Below are 17814 nucleotides of genomic sequence, written 5' to 3' on the forward strand. Positions count from 1 at the left end.
TAAATGAAGTCTAATTGCGTAAATAAATGTTTGAGTTTGAGCCTCATGAATTTGTGCTTAATTTTTTTTTTTCAAATATTCATGAGCATTTTGATTCTATATTATATAAGACTAAATTAATGAATAATTCTAATGATCACTTCCAGATGGACAACGTAACGATCCGCGGCCGTCGCGGCACACTACACTTCATACGGTTCCCGTCGAGCGAAGTTGGCGCTTTCCTCCAACTGGCCCGCTCCAAGGGAATGGCTACACTCGTGAACACGATATACGCGACCGGCGGTGGTGCGTACAAGTTTGAAGAGGACTTTATTAAGGTGAGAATAAGGTTCAATTTCGCTTGACACATGTGTGGCTGTTGATGTGGACTTTATTGACTTGGGATAAAGTTCAGTTTTGCTTGGCACGTGTAGGGACGCGTAATTTTCAGTTTTGATAGGCTTTTGTTTTTTGGTACAGTGTGTTCTGGTGCGAGTGATGTGGACTTTATTGACGTGGGATAAGGTTGAGATTTGCTTAGCACCCGAGGGACGCGTAAGGTTCAGTTTTGGTCGGCTTTTGTGAAGTGTCAGTGCGCTTTGTGATTGAGTTTCGCTCGCCATATGTGTTCGAGAACGATTATGAGAAGGGCTTTAAAAAGGTGCTCTAATAAGGTTTAGCTTTGATTTTTTTCTATTATATTGAATATATTATTGAGTTAATACTTCAAATTTTAATTCAAATAAATTTAATATTCAACAGAATCTAAATAAATGGTCACATTTTTTCTTAAACTCAAATTTAAAACTTTTATATCCATATAAACTTTTACAAGTATTTATAGACACTTGTACCTAACATTACTATCTTATATCTATATTTTCGTCTATCTTTCAGGAAGTGAACATGCGGCTATCAAAACTGGACGAGCTGGACGCGCTAATAGCGGGCGTTCTGTTCGTCGACTCTATGAATCCGCAGGAGTGTTACTATTGGGCACCGCCAGATGGCGTCAATGAAAACTCGGTTAGCGTTTTAATATTATTATTATTTATCATATTTTTATTAAATTAAAAATAAAGAAACAAATCTCATACAGCTTTTTAATATTATAATGGGGCGGCCTTATCACTTCAGAGTGATCTCTACCAAGCGACCCCTTTTAGGCAAAGGATAAATGTTAGCTGTATAAAGGGAGGCATCAAAATCTTATTTGTGTAATAAAATAAAATCGGTTAGTATTTTAATAGAAATAGAAATATATTAAAAAATCGACCGTGTGTGTCCAGCACTCGTGTCAGAAGTGTAACTGTTTTTGTTATATTCATGCCCATTTTATATTTAGGAGTAAATCATATCACTCAAAGTCGCTTTCTATGTCCCTTTGTATGCTTAAATCTTTAAAACTACGCAACGGATTTTGTTGCGGTTTTTTTTAATAGATAGTGTTTCAAGAGGAAGGGTTTACTATATAATATATTAGGTTTTAAGCACAGCGGGCGAAGCCGCGGGCGGAGAGCTAGTATATCAATATAATATTAGTTAAGATATCTTTAAGTGTTTGTATTTCTTTTTTAGGGTTCCGTACCCAAAGGGTAAAACGGGCCCCTTTTACTGAGACTTCGCCGTCTGTCTGTCTGTATTCAGGTTGAATCTCATAAACAGTGACAGCTAAAAAGCTGTAATTTTCACAAATGATCTATTTCCATTGCCGCTATAATAACAAATACTAAACATTAAAAAAAAAAGTAAAATATTAACGGGGGTCCCCATAGTACGGAACCCTTCGTGCGCGAGTCCGACTCGCACTTGGCCGTATTTTTATTCTCTATAAGTGCAATAAAGGATTGATCCTACTATACAATTATAAAGGCGAAAGTTTGTAAGTATGGATGTATGGATGTTTGTTACTCTTTCACGTAAAAACTACTGAATGGATTTGAATGAAACTTTACCACAATATAGCTTATACATCAGAATAACACATAGGATAGGTTTTATTCCGGAAATCCCACGGGAACGGGAACTATGCGGGTTTTTCTTTGAAAACGCGGGCGAAGCCGCGTGTGGAAAGCTAGTAAATAAATAAATATGATATTTATGTTTCAGCCGCCGTACTTAGAAGCGTCGCTATCGCAGTACGTCCGCAAGCCGTACGACTTCTCCAGCCCGTACCCGTTTCTGCTCGTCAATATTGGCAGCGGAGTTTCCATGCTTGTGGTCAGCGCGCCGAACGATTATTGCCGCGTTAGTGGTACCAGGTTAGTCATCATCATCCATAGAAATCTAAATAACAAGACACTAGAACACACGTGACCTTGTCGCCACCAGGTGACTTCCAAGCCACCAGTGTGTTCATCGCTGTTCAGTTGCTCTCGAGACATATGTGTGTAAACATGGTGTGTTTCAGCATTTCCCATTGCGGAAATTCTATCAACCCATATATTATGTTTCCACAGCTGTGACACGGGCCTCCTATACAGGCTGTAGCGACAGTGAAAAAATTTTTCAAATCGGACCCGTGCTTCCTGAAATTAGCTGGTTGAAGTAAACAAAAAAAGCACTCTTCAGCTTTATAAAATTAGTACATATACACTAGCGGTCCGCCCCGGCTTCGCCGTGGTACATATTTTGCAATAAAAGCCTATGTTCTTTCTCAGGGTCTAAAGATTATCTGTACCAAATTTCATCAAAATCGGTCCAGTACTTTATGCGTGAAAACCATACATACATACAAACCTTTCCTCTTTATAATATTAGTATAGATTAATGGGAAAATTCTTCGTTCGTTTAAAACTATTCCATAATGAAGTGGAAACGTCGTTGTGCAAGTGTTCGTCAAAATTCTAGTCGAATGTGCTCGCGTGTGATGAAGGTATAGACATATAGATGTAAGAGAGTGCGCCCGGGTGTATACATTTTAATTTGAATTTGAACAATACAATCCTTCATAGACGTGAAGCTGTCAAAAAGCAAATAATATAATGGACCTATGAAATTGTTGTGTGAGTTTTCTTCTTTTCACTCTTATGTATTCTATCTCGTTTCCAGTCTGGGTGGAGGCACATTCCTCGGCCTGTGCTGCCTGCTAACAGGCTGCAGCAGTACATTAGCTCTACGTGTGTGTGTGTGCGTGAATGCGAGTGTGTATGTGTGTGTGCGTGTGAGATTTTCACTTTACCGCTCGCGTGTACGAGATATCTGTATCTTTTAAGAGTTTGTTCGATATCTTTATATATATATAACTCAAATGTGACTGATATAGTGATCTATCAACGCACAGCCCAAACCACTGGACGTATCGGGCTGAAATTTGGCATGCAGGTAGATGTTAGGACGTAGGCATCTGCTAAGAAAGGATGTCCAGAAATTCTTGCGGGAACGGGGAAAAACGGGGATGCACGTACAAAGTCGTGGGCGGAAGCTAGTTTAACTATGAAATTGTTGTGTGTGTTTTCTTTCCACCCTTATAAAATGTTATTGCCATTATGAACTTCATACATTTCCTTTCCCATCAGGTTGCCTGGTAGAGATTGCTGCTTAGCAATAAGGCCGCCTCTTGTACAAACTATGTCTTCTTTGTATTTTAATGTTATTTTTGTCCTTATTTTGTTTGTGCAATAAAGTGTTATAAATAAATAAAATGTATTTTATCTCGTTTCCAATCTCAGTGGTGGCACGTTCCCCGATTAATATCTATATATCTACGAGTATCTCATAGAAATGTATCGTTTCCAGTCTGGGTGGAGGCACATTCCTCGGCGTGTGCTGCCTACTCACCGGCTCTACGTATATGTGTGTGTGTGTGCGTGTGAGACTTTCACTTTACCGCTCGCGTGTACGAGATATTTGTACCCTTTAGGAGTTTGTTCGATATTTAACTATGAAATTGTTGTGTGAGTGTTCTTCTTTCCACCCTTATTATATGTATTTTATCTCGTTTCCAGTCTGGGTGGAGGCACATTCCTCGGTCTCTGCTGCCTACTCACAGGCTGCAGTAGTTTCGAGGAAGCGATATCGCTGGCGGCGTCCGGCGACAACACGACAGTGGACAAACTCGTGCGGGACATATACGGGGGGGATTATGAGCGGTTCCGGTTGAGGGGCGATCTTGTGGCTAGCAGGTGATTATATTTAATTAATTGTTAATATGAATATACTTCCTTATCTATATATTTATTTTAAGTACCTAGACTTAATTCTTTTTTAATATTAAGACGAACCGCAATCGCCGGTACAGCCTGAAAATCAGCTCAGATCAGAAAATCATTTTGCTGAGGCTGTATCCGTTTGCCTAATTGTAATTTCTTTTCTTTCATTTATTTATTTATTTTATTGGTATCCAAACAACTTATACATCACTAGCTTTTTATTGCGAAATAAGAATCCCCGGCTTCGCCCGTGGTACATATTTCACAATAAAAGGTAGCCTATGTTCTTTCTCAGGGTTTAAAGATTGTCTGTGCCAAATTTCATCAAAAACGGCAGACAGACATAATTACTTTCGCATTTATAATATTATATTATAGTAGGGATTATATTAATACGAGTGGCTATAGAAGCGTCTTTTTTTATTTATTCGCTTCATTTTCCCCTTCCTTCCAGCGAAATGGACGGGACTACGTATTGTATATAGCATATATTTCATAAAGCATGCCGGAAAAACATGGATTAAGACTTCATCATTGACTGAATAAAAGTAGATTTTAATCTAACAACTTATTTTTTTATATATCTTTTAAATAATGTAATAATTTTCCAGTTTCGGGCACATGTGCTCAGCGGACAGACGTGCCAAAGTGTCCCGGGAGGACCTGGCTCGAGCCACGCTTGTGACTATCACTAACAATATCGGCTCCATAGCGCGGCTCTGCGCGTCCAACCAGAGGATAGAGCGGGTGAGCGACAGATGTATATTATATAAATAAATATAATTCATTTATTTCAGAAAGAAAGAAAGAAAATACATTTATTTGTACCGATGCACATTAATACATAAAAAATAAATAAAATTAACTTATAACTAGTTACAACGGCACAAAATGGATAATATCCACTCAGTGGTTTGAGAATCTAAGGACATATAAGACACTTAGATTCTTCACTGATTTTCAGTGGACACCACATTGACATCCTGACAGTGTCAGTGTACTTATTATGAAATTGTTTATATTATAAAATTTCAGGCATTGAGATAATATTACCATAGACTAATATAATCAAGAAGACTTACAATCGCCATAGTAAAAAACGTAACTCGTTTCTCAGTTCCCAATTTTGTCGATAGATGTCACTCACAGTAGCATTTGGCATTTTTATAAGCTTTTTTATACGTTTAAGAACTAGATGTCGCCTTAGAGCATTAAGTCGGTTTAATGAAGCTAAGAGATGTCGCTACTAAAAAAATCAATGTGCCAAATAGTATCTTGACGTAAAATATAATACGCAAAAAACGTAAACTATAACGTAAAATATAATACGTAAAATATAATACGTAAAATATAATACGCAAAAAAATATTTTTATTTAAATGTTATTTTTTGGTCTGAATCGCGCAAGCGAAATGTTTTCGCTACAGAGCATATATACAACTTTCCGCCATCAATAATCGGGTCATTTACGGCCGGCCGGTCGAGTAGACTAGTCTCTCCACCTCCACCTCCCTACCTCCACATCATTTTGTTTTAGTTTTAAAGATTTAATAAGCGTAAAATAATACTTTCTTCATTTTTGTATTTTGAGTAAACGTAACACTAATATCGGTTAGTTTGACCAGAGGCGACTCGTGACAAAATTGTATGGGTGTTTAATTAAGTATTGAACTAAAGTCTAAAACAAAGAAAATACAGTAGCGTAGTAAATTCATTACAAAAAAAAAGCACCACAATAAGGGTGCTATTACAGATTTTTAACAAAAAACGCTATTTTACGGTACAATTTTAACTCAAAGCATGAGAACAAAGTAATATCTTAAATTAAAGATACATAATAATATATTCAGTTCTACGATCATCTTATAAAAATTGTACGACGTCATACAAAATTGTCGCTGAAATACGATTTTCCCAGCACAATGATCGCATAAAATGCAAAAAAATGGGGTCTAAAACGGTACAATTTTAAGAAAATTAAAAGCCTAATCTATCTTCCTATAAATTATTGAGGGATATATAGTCCTTTATAGATTCTGATAATTTTTTTGTATCTAAATCAAAATTTTATTTCAATTACTAGCGGTCCGCCCCGGCTTCGCCCGTGGTACATATTTACGTTTTCTCTACGTAAAAACCATCCTCGTACTTCAAGGAATATAATAAAAAAAAAAAAGAATTATCGAAATCGGTTCAGCCGTTCTCGAGTTATGCGCTTACCAACACATTTTGCGATTCATTTTTATATATAAGATTAGCTAAACTGCTAAATTAAAAATACTTGTCGATTTCTTCATACATTTTGCTCTCGCGAGTCGCGACTCGCGGGTCGTCAGACCGCGCTCAGAAGCGCTCTTGGAAGGACGGGTGTATCGCTCCTCGTCCCAAAAACAAAACGAATTAAAAAAAGATTATTGTGCGTGCACTGTCGTTTTCGTGATTTGAAATATTTGATACTTTATAAGAGTAAACTGTATAAGTTTCATATTCCAATTATTTGTAATATAAAATTATGTTTTAAAAATTACCTTGCCTGACATGCTCTTTTTTATGGGTTGTTGAATAGATTGGTGGGGTAAAACAATTCAAGATGGCGTCGACGAAAATTTGACTTTTTTCGTGATGGGTGTCATTTTCATAGTTTTTGGGGTAGCTATTAACGAATATGAGGTCAAAACTGAAATCCAAGATGGCGCCGACGAAAATTGTACATCTTTTCGTCATGGGTGTCATTTTCATGGTTTTTGGGGTAGTTATTAACCAATATGAGGTCAAAACTATAATCCAAGATGGCGCTGACGAAAATTTGACTTTTTTCGTGATGGGTGTCATTTTCATGGTTTTTGGGGTAGCTATTAACGAATATGAGGTCAAAATTATAATCCAAGATGGCGCCGACGAAAATTTTACATCTTTTCGTCATGGGTGTCATTTTCATGGTTTTTGGGGTAGCTATTAACCAATATGAGGTCAAAACTAAAATCCAAGATGGCGCCGACGAAAAATTTGAGATATTTTCGTCATGGGTGTCATTTTCATGGTTTTTGGGGTAGCTATTAACCAATATGAGGTCAAAACTATAATCCAAGATGGCGCTGACGAAAATTTGACTTTTTTCGTGATGGGTGTCATTTTCATGGTTTTTGGGGTAGCTATTAACGAATATGAGGTCAAAATTATAATCCAAGATGGCGCCGACGAAAATTTTACATCTTTTCGTCATGGGTGTCATTTTCATGGTTTTTGGGGTAGCTATTAACCAATATGAGGTCAAAACTAAAATCCAAGATGGCGCCGACGAAAAATTTGAGATATTTTCGTCATGGGTGTCATTTTCATGGTTTTTGGGGTAGCTATTAACGAATATGAGGTCAAAACTATAATCCAAGATGGCGCTGACGAAAATTTTACTTTTTTCGTTATGGGTGTCATTTTCATGGTTTTTGGGGTAGCTATTAACGAATATGAGGTCAAAACTAAAATCCAAGATGGTCGTCGAATTCAAGATCGCGTCATGGTAATACTGTCGCGTTACGGAGCAAGGCGGCGATTTTGGTATCTATGAATCTCGCCAAAGAAGTTTCACTCCTGACACGTTTTCTCGGCACACACGTTCTTTTTTATTTTATTCTCTTCGTTTAAATGTTTTAGATAAACTTTATTTTAAATAAAGTTTAGCGAATATAATATTTAAAGTTAATAATATCTGTCAGAATATTAACACAGATGATGATTGCCACAGAGTTGCGTTTTATATTACATTTCTAAAATAATATGCATTTCAAATTTCAATGTTCTTTAAAATTGTTTTTTAAGACTTTCTACAAAACTGTAGTTGTTAAAGTTTTTGTTATTTTATTTAAGTTAACTTTAAAGGAGTAAGAAAAATATACCTAATTATCGACGGTTATATTGGGGATTTGGTAATACTGTCTCAAAAACCTTGGAAATGACACCCATGCCGAAACGATGTAAAAGTTTTGTCAACACCATCTTGGATTTTAGCTTAGACCACATATTGGTTAATAGATACCCCAATAACCATGAAAATGACACCCATAACGAAAATATGTAAAATTTTCGTCCGCGCCATCTTGGATTTTAGTTTTGACCTCGTATTATTTAATAGCTACCCCAAAAACCATGAAAAGGACACCCATGACGAAATGATGTCAAATTTTCGTCGGCGCCATTTTGGATTTTAGATTTGACCTCATATTGATTAATAGCTACTCCAACTCCTTGAAAATGACACCCATGACGAAAAGATTTCAAATTTTCGTCGGCGCCATCTTGGATTTTAGTTTTGACCACATATTGGTTAATACTTAATAGCTACCCCAAAAGCCACCCACATTTGCAAATGTGTTTGCTACTTAGGAAAAGTTCAGTTTTGACGAATTTAATTTATTTCTTTCCGACTGTTTCTCGGAATAACATACATTTACTAAGAATTGCATATTAAAATGCCGGGTTTAATAATATATTGCCGGTAACATAATATTATGTATGATAATAATTCTTAAAAAAGTATTTTATACATTTCTTAAACAGTGGCGTGCCTAGGGTATAAGGACTGGGCAAGCCCAAATTTTTCAAAGTGTTTGTTGGGTACCCTTTTCATGAATAAGATACCTACCTAGGTATACTGTGTAATTATGTTCGTTATAAAACTTATAAAAAAACGTGAACATATTACATACCGAATCAAATCTTTTAAATTTTCACGCGCGCCCTCAAACAGTTGAGTCAAACGTTTATCATTAAAATCGATAAATTATATAAAACTGTATGACATTATATTATTAATAAAATTGTACAGATCATTTATATTCTAATTCAAACGCCAATCTTTCTGAAGGAAAGATTTTATAACATCGGAATTATAGAAAGTAGGTGTTTGTTTTAGAATTCAATTAAGTACCTAACAGCTACTTTTCTATGGCAATTATTGATACCTAATACAGAAAGGCGTTCTTGGCCAAATAAATACTTATACGTATTTCTTAATAATTAATACGTACCTATGAATACGATTTAACGATGAGAAAGCACGCTCCGTGGAAGAACTACCACCTATTTACTAGCAGGAATCGTAACTAACAAAATATGTGCAAGTTTCAACAGCTGGGGAAAGGCTTCTTTTAAGTAACTTAGAATAACTGTTATTCTCATTCATGAAATCGTTCGTAAACATTACAATTAAAATTTCGTTTATGTGACTTACTAGTTTCGGTAATGCACAAATCGGGAGTTGGTTTTGATGAAGAAATTAATTGTTTTTCAGTAAAGTTTAATGATTTTACCTTTCCCCCGCTGAGCACAAAGCAAACCACCACAATTTACAACACAATCTGCTGTCGCGACACGTATTTTACCACAAAATTCGAAAAACTTAACCTAAATTACACCGGTATAATCACCCGCTCAAACAAACTATAATTTAACAATAATATTCACGACGTTCGTTCGCGCAATCGTAACTATCTTCACACTGTTAAAGCCGGGCCTTTTTTCCCTTAGAAATTGCTATAGAGTTCTATAGCTAGGTATGTATCTACTCCGACGAAATTTCATACGTTAGAAGAGATGAGCGCAAAGCCCGGTAAAAGCCCACGCGTGCAAGCGAGACACCGCACTGTTTATAATCCATCGAATTTAGGTTGTAACGTCGAAATAAAAGGTACGACCTTATTCCGATAGCAAGAAGGATGAAATTAAAAAGTTTACTCGAATTCGTCATTGTTTTATGCTAGGCGTATTATATTATATTGTAGGTGAGTTTTCATTGAATTCGGAGCAGATTATGAATTGCTCATTGCGCGCGAATATTCAAACGTGAATATAGGTATTTTCCTGTCTCGTAGCGAATTTCTAAGGCAAGCCGGGCTTTTCGGCTTGTATGAACGTACCGCCACTGTTCTTAAAAAGCTTCGATATTGTATACAATTCATATTCAAATTGTTGTAAAATAGTCACACTTTTTTAAGTTGGTTGAATACACTAAAATACTTATAAGGATCGTACCTACTAATAAAAGTAACAAAATGAATTTTTAAAGTTCCCAGTAATCTTCTGGAATCAATTTCAATAAAAATATAAAAAAATAATACTATCAAGTATCAAGTATGAAGATGATCTATAAAATGGATTGCGCTCATATTGCGCTATGTTTACGTGATCTTTTGTTTCGCGAAGGACTGAAAATTATTGGATTCCGTATTTAGGCATTTGATATTCGTATTGGAGTTTAGGTACATACGATAAATTTAATTTAAAATTAAAGATATATTAATTGTTAAATGAATGAGCACAACTTTATTATAATTATTTATGGGAGTTCACTGCACCAGCGCTCCTTAGGATGGACCGCCTATTTTTGTCACTTCGTTCATCGCTGTTCGAGAGTGACTTCGTGACCACCATGGACTTAGATCATTAAGTAATCGATAAAACTCGCAGGTGTTTCCCCTTTTGTCGAGGTATAAGATTATTCGAATCGAAAAATCTTATGCTTTCATAAAAACTACTTGCGTAATCGATTACAAACACTCTGCGTTTTCCTAGGCTAAAACATCGAAAGGACGTCTTCGAGTGCTCCGCTAAAAATGCCGTTTTGCACTGTCAAGCCTTGCAGAAGCAATTCAAACATGTCGAATATTAAAAAAGATGGAATAACCTTTCATTTGTGTATATTTTTTTAACGTACATTTCTAATTAAATGCAATTTCTAATAATCATCGATGTATCGTTTAGCGATATGATCAAGACAAATAATCGAGTCGTTTACTCGATCATTGATGCGGCCCCACGAGACTATCATGGAAAGAAAATATACAAATTTAATCTTTATGATCTAAGTTATAAAGTTGAATTTAGAACGCGATATTGAACCGCACTCCCCACGAGACAACTTGGAATGAAATACAAATTTAATCTTTATGAACTTTGGGATAGAGTTGAATTTAAAAACTCGTCGCTTAAAAGGTCATAAATTTTTACGATTTTCGTGACACAAATTATTTTTGTGAATGTGTGATTGTGTTTCAATAGTGTGAGTTACCTTCCCCGCACCAAAATCAGCAGAAAGTTTAGTTAGAACATTTACCAGCGTACTCCATCCATTACATAATGATCTAAGAGCGTATACGCACTATGCGGGTAGCCGCATTGCGGGTAGCCGTCCGGCTGACCGCAATCACAATTATGTACGTAATATTCATTTCTATGCGCACTGCGATGCGGCTACCGCAGACCGCACAGTGCGTATACGCTCTAAGACCATGGACCACGTTGCTATGAACTGTTTTTGTCAAAGAATTACTCGAACAATTAGAGCATAAATTTCAACGTAAGATGTATAGGTGCCCGTAGCTGTATTGATGAGTCTCGTACTTAAAAACCGATAGATGCTGGTTCAAATCATTGCCGTACATCCACATTTTTTTTTCTTTTCCCGTATTTTATTGTCATATAAATAATACTGTTTACAAGGGAATAATTAAGAAGAAAAAAGATATAGACATTTTTTTTAACAGAAAATAAAGAATATATATAAATATAATATATATAATGTATTATATACACTACTCTGATCACTATGTCGAATGTTTGTAGTGGGTGTCGAAATCTTATTAAAGGTACTCTCTTCCTTAAGATGCTCCAAAATCCTATATAAGTTACTCTATGATGCTCCACCACCGCGTTGCTATGAACTGTATTTATCAAAGAAATACTCGAACAATTAGAGCATAAAGGAGAATGACCACGGGTGGTATCGGTAAAATTTTAGTTGTGCCACGTATTCGTGATATTGTTAATTCCTATTTGTATTTATAATGATCATATGTATCAATATTAAGTCTTAATTATACCGGATAAATTGAAATAATAGTAAAAGTTATTCTTTTGAAACATGTATGACCACGTATGGAATCGGTAAAATACTAGTTGTGTCACGTGTTCGTGATATTGTTAATTCCTATTTGTATTTATAATGATCATATTTATCACTATTAAGTCGTAATTATAACGAATAAATAGAAATAAAAGTAAAAGTTTCTGTTTTGACACATATATATCTATCTCTCTTGCAAGCGTCCTGCGTGATGCGTCATATGTCATAGTTGAATGAATGTGTTCGACGCATTGTTCGACGTTATTTATTTTGAAATAATGTTTATTACGATTTACTTTTCACATTTGTCTTGTAAATTAAAATATTACCTATGTAATAAATGTAAAACTTAACGTTCATCGTTAGTATAAACTCGATAAAGTATTTTTTTGAAGCGTTGAATAAAACTATTGTTTTATTTTTATTGTCGTGAACTGCGGCTTATTTACATAAAAACTTTAATCGTTTCTAAAAGTACTAACATCAAGCTTTAAATTGAGCTATATTTCATCTTGACACAATAAGTTTGATTGCGATACCAAGTGCCATAGTCACTTGGGCAATCTCCTTTCAATGTAAGACGTATAAGTACCTGTAGCTGTGTTGACTGAGTCACGTACTTTAAAATCGATAGATGCTGGTTCAAATCATCGCTGTACATCCACATTTTTTTTTCTTTTCCCGTATTTTATGGTCATATAAATAATACTGTTTACAAATTACAAGGGAATACTTAAGAAGAAAAAAGATATAGAAATTTTTTTTAACAGAAAATAAAGAATATATATAATATAATTATATTATATACAGTACTCTGATCACTATGTCGAATGTTTGTAGCGGGTGTCGAAATCGTATTAAAGGTACTCACTTCCTTAGATGCCCTAAAAACTAAAATAATAATTCAAAAACACCGGAGTTTTTAAAACAACGCCCTCTAGATGTAATAATTGAAAATCGATAGTTTGCTGTTTCCTTAGTTCTAAAATTGGTCACTAGGTGGCGCTTTTATAACTGCAAATTAAATAATAAGCTCAAATGAGAGCGCCATCTAGCAATAAGCTGAAATTACGGGGTACGATCTTTAGTATGACGTTCATCAGTCCTATATATTTATTAGTCCATGATATTACTACGTATGGAGGAGACACCACGAACAAAATCTTCTTTTTCTCTAATCTTTTTTTTCTGTAACCAAGTTTTAAAAATTATTATATCTAGTTAAGTACTTACCAATGAAATTTATTCCTTTGCATTTTTCCGTATTATTTGTGCAATATCGTAACACACACGAAGGCATATTTGATGCTTTTCAAAACCATTAAAAAAGGTTTTTTTTAATGCGCCATTTAATAATACGCCATATGGCATATGTTGAGCGGAACATAAGTGATGTAGGCGGTGTCGTCTCCATATGTATATCTCAATTATTTCAGGCCATTTATTGTTAGTTTACATGTTACATTCATTTCTAATAATGTATTCATTATGTTGGAAAAAGTAAACGTTTTTTTTTTATAATCTCCCAATTTTTTTGAAGTGAAACTTCTTTAGGCGCGCTAAGATTAATATTTCAAGATTGCGTCATGGCAATACCATCTCGTCATGGAGTAAGGCGACGATTAGTATCTTTGAAGCTTGCCAAAGAAGTTTCACTTCTGGCACGTGTGCTCGGCACACGCGCTCTTTTTTTATAAATAACTCAGGAAAGTCTGCCATATGCAATAATTTATTTATTTATTTATTTGGTTTACCAACGTTTCTTTACATCACAGATAAAACATCAAAGTTAAAATACAATTTTATATGATCAATGTAAATAAACACTTATAGGTAAACACAGCATGCGTAAAGTAAGCTTAAAAGTATACAATTAATGAATTAACTATTAAGTATCTTATACAATGAAAAAATTATAAAATATATTAATAATGTTTTATTATTAAGTCTCTCTCCATAATACACGGGTACCACCAGAAGGAAGATACCCGGTCCTTTGGGAGGCTTACGTGGGGACACAGGTCCAACACGCAGAGGCCCTTGAGAGAATTTAATGTGTTGTGGGACACCAGCCGCAGCCTGCCCATGACTGCACTATAGAGATACAGCCCTGGGCAGTCCGCGGCCGATGTAGGACTATTGCAGAAAAATGGAAATGAACAAAACTGGGTTATGGAAGGGGTGTTAGATGGACTGGTATATTGGTTCTATGGGGACTATGGACGTCTGCCTTTTCAATATTAAAAATTGAAAATAATGGCAGACGGTGACTCGCCAGTTCGGTCGATGGGCTCCCAAAAAGGTTATTATTAATATTATTAATTATTATTATATTAATATTTTATTATTATTATTATAAACAGGTAGTTTTCTGCGGCAACTTCCTTCGAGTGAACCCGCTGTCTATGAAACTGTTGTCGTACGCGATGTCCTACTGGTCCAAGGGAGCTTTGAAAGCGTTGTTCCTTGAACACGAAGGGTTTGTATTTTATTTTTTTATATATTTTATTACTTAATAAATAAATTAAGACTAGGCTTGATTTGCGCTTTGTAGAAAACTTGACAAATTATAAATTAAAACTTTCCTTGAGAATGACTCAAGGAACTATATATTAAAAAAACTGCATCAAAATTTGTTACGTAGTTTTAAAGAGTGAAGCATATTTATATTGTTATACGTACCGATATTGTTTTAAAAATTTTTAAAGCTCAAAATGTTTCCGGGCAATTTATTGCGTAACTTATGTGCGAAGTGAAAGTCTCATCGAAATCGGTCCAGCCGTTTCGCACTTCCTTGAAAGCACACAATGTTTATTATAATGGGACATATAGAGTCAAGAGTTTTAGCAATTACTATCTTGAATATTTGTCATACATATTAGAGACTATTGATAACTATTACTTATATTAATTTTACTGACTACCAATTTTAAAATTCGCAGCTATTTCGGCGCAGTCGGTTGCCTGCTACACTACGACAGTAAGAACCACAAACAGAATTGCAACTCTGAACACAGCGACAGGTGAATTGCATCAACAACATCAAAAACATCAAAATCAATCATTTTCAACAACAATCATTGACGTACAATAAACAACTAGACTCATTATGCTGAAAATTAAATGTCCGAAACTAAACTCTGCCTACGCGTCTAATGGGCAGGGTTTTGTAATAAGCGTGTACAATCGACTTTGAACTTAAAAAACATGTCGTTTGAGTTTGAATCAAAACTCTGCTTCTGCGCCTAATAGGCAGAGTTTTCGAGCAATAGACTTTGAACATTACTGCTACGAAATAAAGTTGTTATTTCAATGAATGTTTTGTATAAAGATTTTGAAGAGCTTTTTGTAAGCGATTGTGAGTCTTGTTGTTTATAGTATATCAATGTGTGTGTATAATATAACATATATTGTGTATACAGGGTGGGATTTTAAATGGGTAGCCATTTTTTCTAAGCTATTGCATAGCTTCTATCGCGGGCCTTGAGCGCGGGGACCGAATCCAGAAATTCCGTAACGAAAAAACCTCACGCTCCCCACTCCGACGGGCGGAGGTGTGGCTTGAAGGCATAGCATGCAATAGCTTTACCGCGGCAGTCCCCGAGTGACACACGTCTTTTTTTTTAGGGAATTTTCAGTGTGTTTTTGTTTATGTTTCAATCGCGTATGGTTTTGGATTAAATAAAAATGTATAGTTCTGTTCTTTCTTTTTTATACTATGTAAACTGAAATATTTTAAATAAAATTAGTTTTGGATACATTCAACTTTATTTTAGTATGTTTCTGTACTTTTGCGGATGTAGTTCTGTTAGTGTATATTGTATATTTTAATAATTATTACACAAAATTAAAATTGGCTACACATTTAAATTTGTACTCTGTGCTTTATTCTAAAATTGTAACAGTTAGGGTTGCCAGATAAATGAAAAGTATAAAAAGCGCTAATTTTTTTTATACAGATTTGAACTTAATTCAGCACACACGTAAAAATGATATTTTAATTTATCATCCAATGTCCATTTAAAAATTATATCCACATAAATTAAAAACCTCGCATGTGGCAACCCCAAATAATAAAAAAATACATTATGTATTATAATATTAACTACTTATGTATAAAAGTAATTTAAAATGAATATCTGTATCTTGGGTTGCCTTCTTCAATATATGCCTTAGATTTATATACTTTGCCGTTTTTAAATCAATATAGATTATATTATTATATGTATAATTTGTTTTACAAACAAAAATTATTATTGTTGAATTATTAATATATGTATATGAATTATCATTTTTCAATAACTTTTTCAGTTAATAGTCTAATTAGAACATTTCTAAACGAGAGAAATAATTGGGGAAGACGCAAAAAATATATGTTCTTATAAAAATAAATAAAAGTAAGTCCTTAATTATCAAGTTTTCTTGCAAACTTCAGTTTAAAATAACCATTGGTTTAATTTAAACAGACAATTATAATAAAAATATGTATATTTTATGTTACTTGTGTACTATAAACGCAGTTTAAGCTACGTTGAAAGTTTAAAAAAGTTCTTTTTATGTTCTTTTTATGGCTAAGCTTGTTTCTCCAAATTTTCATACATATAGCAGAATACCTATTCGATATTAAATAAATACACAAATAGAGTAGGTTTGACATCGAAAGAGACAATAAGATGTAAGAAGAGCGTGTGCGCTGTGCACACGTGTCAGAAGTGAAACTTCTTTGGCAAGATTCAGATACTAAAATCGTCGCTTTACTCCATAACGTGACGGTATTGCCATTACGCGATATTGAAATTTTATTCTCAACGCATCTAAAGAAGTATCACTTCAAAAAGAAAAGTAATAAGTACGTTAGAGAGAGTACGAAAGATTTGACAGTTTGTTTCTATAAAGAGACACAAATAGGAAAACACGATTTTTTATAATATAAATAAATAAATATTTCAAGACAATTTTCACACACGGTACGATCTGATCGCATACTAAGCTTTCGCTTGTGTTATGGTAACCAGATGGCTGATAAAAACATGTCCGAAGCAAAACTCTACTTACGCGTCTAATAGGCAGAGCTTTCGAGCAATTGGCTTAAAAAATCTCTTTAAAGTGTCTTGCCTACTCTATTTATGATAACTATAATCATATATGCAACTTTTAAGCGTCCAAAAGAAATGTACTACATTATAATATTATTACAAAAAGCACAAATGTATATATCAATCGCTAAAGTAATAAATAAATAGGTTCTATTCATTATTGTGTATTGTTTCGAATGAATGCTTTAGGAAATTTTACAAATTTTGCACGCGTAAGTCTAAACACGAACGTGGGGAACGCTAAAATGATAAATTTTAATGTTTTAATAGTTTTTATAAAGAGAATATTCTCTTAGGAAAAATAGATCGATTTTTTTATTTTTTTTATGAAATATAGCAAAGAATTATCCAATTTTAAGTCATTTTTTCTTTGGAGGACTTACCTTAGATATAAAATGCTTACGAAATTCATTTTTTTATGCTTATAAGTTTAAAAAATCCCATGTTCGTTGTTTAGAGGTCTTATCTGATACTTTATTTCCTCACGTATTTATTTAGGTTAAAATATATAATTTATTGTTATTTAAGAAGGGATACGGTGATAGTAGGGGGTTAGGTTTTAACAATAATATTATAAGTAGAAAGGTGTAGATAGGCTAAAGCGAAATGTGGCTAATTAGCCAGATTACACTTCAGTTGTCTCTTTCCCTCACTATAGTTGAATCATGCCATCTCACCTTGACGTGTA

General features: G+C 34.3%; 1 protein-coding gene across 1 annotated transcript in view; it reads left to right on the top strand.

Annotated features, from left to right (window-relative positions):
* The window catches only part of fbl (pantothenate kinase 3 fbl), a 37186-nt gene extending 19778 nt beyond the window's left edge, over positions 1–17408 (top strand). Inside the window, exons 5-11 of the mRNA XM_090118320.1 lie at positions 147–320; positions 880–1008; positions 2092–2243; positions 3930–4106; positions 4745–4880; positions 14394–14509; positions 14973–17408. Coding sequence (XP_089974446.1) covers positions 147–320; positions 880–1008; positions 2092–2243; positions 3930–4106; positions 4745–4880; positions 14394–14509; positions 14973–15057 — 969 coding nt within the window. The 3' untranslated portion in view covers positions 15058–17408. The remainder of the gene's footprint in view (positions 1–146; positions 321–879; positions 1009–2091; positions 2244–3929; positions 4107–4744; positions 4881–14393; positions 14510–14972) is intronic.
* Positions 17409–17814: the final 406 nt, after the last annotated feature.

This window comes from Colias eurytheme, chromosome 29, assembly GCF_061535395.1.
Source record: "Colias eurytheme isolate Ceu_HAF_F1 chromosome 29, ilColEury1 Martin Lab GWU primary, whole genome shotgun sequence".
Lineage (NCBI taxonomy): Eukaryota > Metazoa > Arthropoda > Insecta > Lepidoptera > Pieridae > Colias > Colias eurytheme.